We start from the raw sequence: 3269 nt of genomic DNA, 5'->3' as shown, positions 1-3269 counted from the left end.
TATTTTTAGCCAGCGACTATTTCTTACTAAAAAAGGTATAGGTATACAATTTACATATTTTTTTTAAAATTTAAATTAAAATTAAAAAATTCACACAATATATCTTTATAAATTGTAGCCTATGTGTTATTCTGATGTATAAGCTATATTATTGTAAAGTTTCATTAAAATCCTTTCAGTAGTTTTTATGTGAAAGAGTAACAAACATACTTACAAACTTTTGCGTTTATAATATTAGTAGGATATATAAAAAAATTCATGCTTGTACTATATAGTATTAATATATAATATATATATAATATTATGTGATTATATTACCTAGTCAGCCATGAACTTATAATAATCATAATAATTAAATAAAAAATTTAAATGTAATGTGATTATAATATCACCTAGTCATTACAGCGTTTTCTGATGTTATGAGCGATCGCTTTTAGGAAGTCTTCAATATTTATTTCATAATTTTGGATTCTGGTACATAGTTGTTTCATTCTTCTTTCTATATCATGAGTTAATCCTAGTTTTTTCTTTTGATGAATGGCTCTCCTACATAATTTAAAGCCAACTTTTCAAGATCTGCAGCTACTTCAATTATCATTTTTCTAACTAATCGGTTGAAATTACATCTTGATTGTTTTATTTTGAGTATACTGTTAAAAATGCCAAAAAACACTATTGTGGCATACATTTTATATACACACACATATATTAATATATATATATTTTTTGTAAAATTGTATTTTTAGGGATAAGAAAATTTTTATAAAATGTCAATTCATAACATAATATACAATATTTATTTTATTTCTAATATATAATTTATAAAATAATATTATTCTTAAAAATAACTTATATTTAGTCCATCCCAAGTACAATTCTGCTGGGGATTTTTTTCTGCAATTATTTTTGATAATACTAGTTTAATTCACAAATGATTCCATGTCTATTGAAATGAAAGGAAAAATGCACTGATAAAATATTTATGGTATATGTTTCAGCAATATTTTAAAATTATTTCCTCAAATGCATTATCTTAAATTTACCAAACGCCAACAGTCCTGTACTAAATCATATAGTTGAATGCTGTATTGTATATTAAAATATTTATTTCCAGAAGTATCCTACTATATTTAAAAAGAGTCAAATTACTAATGGAATTTTATGTTTTGTCTAGAATGATCGTGCCAATTCTTATATATATGAATCGTCAAAACCACACAAGAATGAGTACCATACGGAGGGAAATAAAGTTGGACGAATTGGGCAACAATTATCGTCAATTAAATCATCACTCGCCTCGGAACTTTATATTCAGAAATCCTACTTCATTAATGTTTGGTATTGATGATAATTTTGTTAAGTGAACGGCACTCATATATGTTGACTTCGTCTTACAAATGTACATCATAGCAAGATGTACGTTTTCAATAATCCATTTTTATGTTTTTTTTTTAAAAATTATAATCAATTGACATATTATAAAAATTAAAAGTAAGATTATTATCTAGTCTCTAGGGTATATTGGAGGCTTTTAATGATATTTAATTATAAAGCCAGTTATGATATTTTAAAATCTTCAAAAAAATTAATGTTTAAACGCTCAAAACTTTCTTTTTAATTAAAATGTCAATATAGCCTCTTAGGTGCCCTGCATCTAACCTTTACATTTTAAATTAAGTCAATTTGACTCTAAATTAAAAAATAAAAAAGTAAAATGGATTATTGTGAACATAAAATTTGATATTTTGATATATTGTTTATTTGTTAAGTGGATACAATACACATTTGTGACATCCTCTTAGTTTATGCATTATTATAACATGTCTCTTAACTGTCAGGTCAACTATTAAGAATACAAGTGTATGTTAATAATATGTGGGCTGTACCATTCCCTAATACAGATGGCCGTTTTAGAGATGGTACCACAGCTTTCCTTCGGTAAAATTAAAAAAATTAATTTTCTATTTTAATTAAAAATTTTAATATTAATTAATATTATATAATTTTTTTATCTTCATTTTATATGATTTATTATTGTTATTATTATTTCATATTCTTAGGATGTTATTTAAATTAAAATAAGTAGGTATAATTATTGGGTTTTTGCCCCTGTCTAATTTTAATAGTCATCTAGTAGGCTGGTTGTTGGTGAAAAAATCTTAATTTTTTTATAATTTTAAAGAAATATAATAATATTGTGTAGATAGTATGAAATCATTTTCACAATAATAACTAATATTAATAGTTTTTAGGTGGAATATATGGATATGTAGGTAATTATATAAATGGTGTGTGTGTGTTTGTAGTGTGATTAGGAACATAATATATTTATTTTTTTAAATGTAGGTATTGTTTAGTATAGGTAAGATGGTTAAGTATAATTTTAAATATATTTTTATGTTTTTTTATTTAAATGAAAACAGTAATGTGTTACAACTTCAAGATAAATTAAATACTTCTAATTAACCTAATAACAGTGTTTAAAACTTCCTATACTTTCAATATACCTAAATCAAATCAAATTTTTTAAATTATTCTTTTAGCATTTTTATATAGAATGGAATGTATGTATGAAGGTAAGTACACTTAAAACACATTTACATACACATCTATTAATTAAGTTAAGAAATTCAAATTTATAAAATTGTGTTTTTCATGATATAATATATAATTCGTTAGTAAATAGTTCAATAACTATAAAATTACAAAAAATTGCATCTCAATATTATATTATTTATAATATATACAAGCTACATAATTGATTTTAATAAATTTGCTCTGCCTATATCTGCCTATGTGTAATGGGTCAAAACAATTTTTTTAATCAAAATTATGCAAATAATAAAAGACAAAAGTGCGAAATTTGTCTACTTAGCAATCACACTACAGAGACATGCTTTCGAAATAAAAATAATAGTCAAGCACAACAATGCAATATATGCTTCAAAAATAATCATAGAACAGAAAACTGCTATTTCAATATCAAACATCCAATAACATGCCAAATTTGCGACAAAGTAGGGCACTCAGCAAAAAAGTGTCGATCTATCAATCAGAACTCAAAAAACCAACTTCTAGGTTAAACTTTACTGATAGATGTTCACCTTTATCCTCAGATTTTCCAAAACATAACTACAAATAAATAATATAACCGAGCCACTATATATTAAAGCGACATTAACAATATTACAATTCCAGTAACAATAGATACAGGAGCAATATATGTTGCATCAGACATACATTGATGCTCCCAAATAGTGATTAAAAAA

At 24.1% G+C, this 3269-nt stretch overlaps 1 protein-coding gene across 1 annotated transcript in view; it reads left to right on the top strand.

Annotated features, from left to right (window-relative positions):
- The window catches only part of LOC103310866 (uncharacterized RING finger protein C32D5.10-like), a 2665-nt gene extending 1301 nt beyond the window's left edge, over positions 1 to 1364 (top strand). Inside the window, exon 4 of the mRNA XM_008190295.1 lies at positions 1175 to 1364. Coding sequence (XP_008188517.1) covers positions 1175 to 1364 — 190 coding nt within the window. The remainder of the gene's footprint in view (positions 1 to 1174) is intronic.
- Positions 1365 to 3269: the final 1905 nt, after the last annotated feature.

This window comes from Acyrthosiphon pisum, chromosome A2 (assembly GCF_005508785.2).
Source record: "Acyrthosiphon pisum isolate AL4f chromosome A2, pea_aphid_22Mar2018_4r6ur, whole genome shotgun sequence".
Classification (NCBI taxonomy): domain Eukaryota; kingdom Metazoa; phylum Arthropoda; class Insecta; order Hemiptera; family Aphididae; genus Acyrthosiphon; species Acyrthosiphon pisum.
The sequence above is the reverse complement of the archived record's forward strand: the minus strand, read 5'-3'. Positions and strand labels throughout refer to the sequence as shown.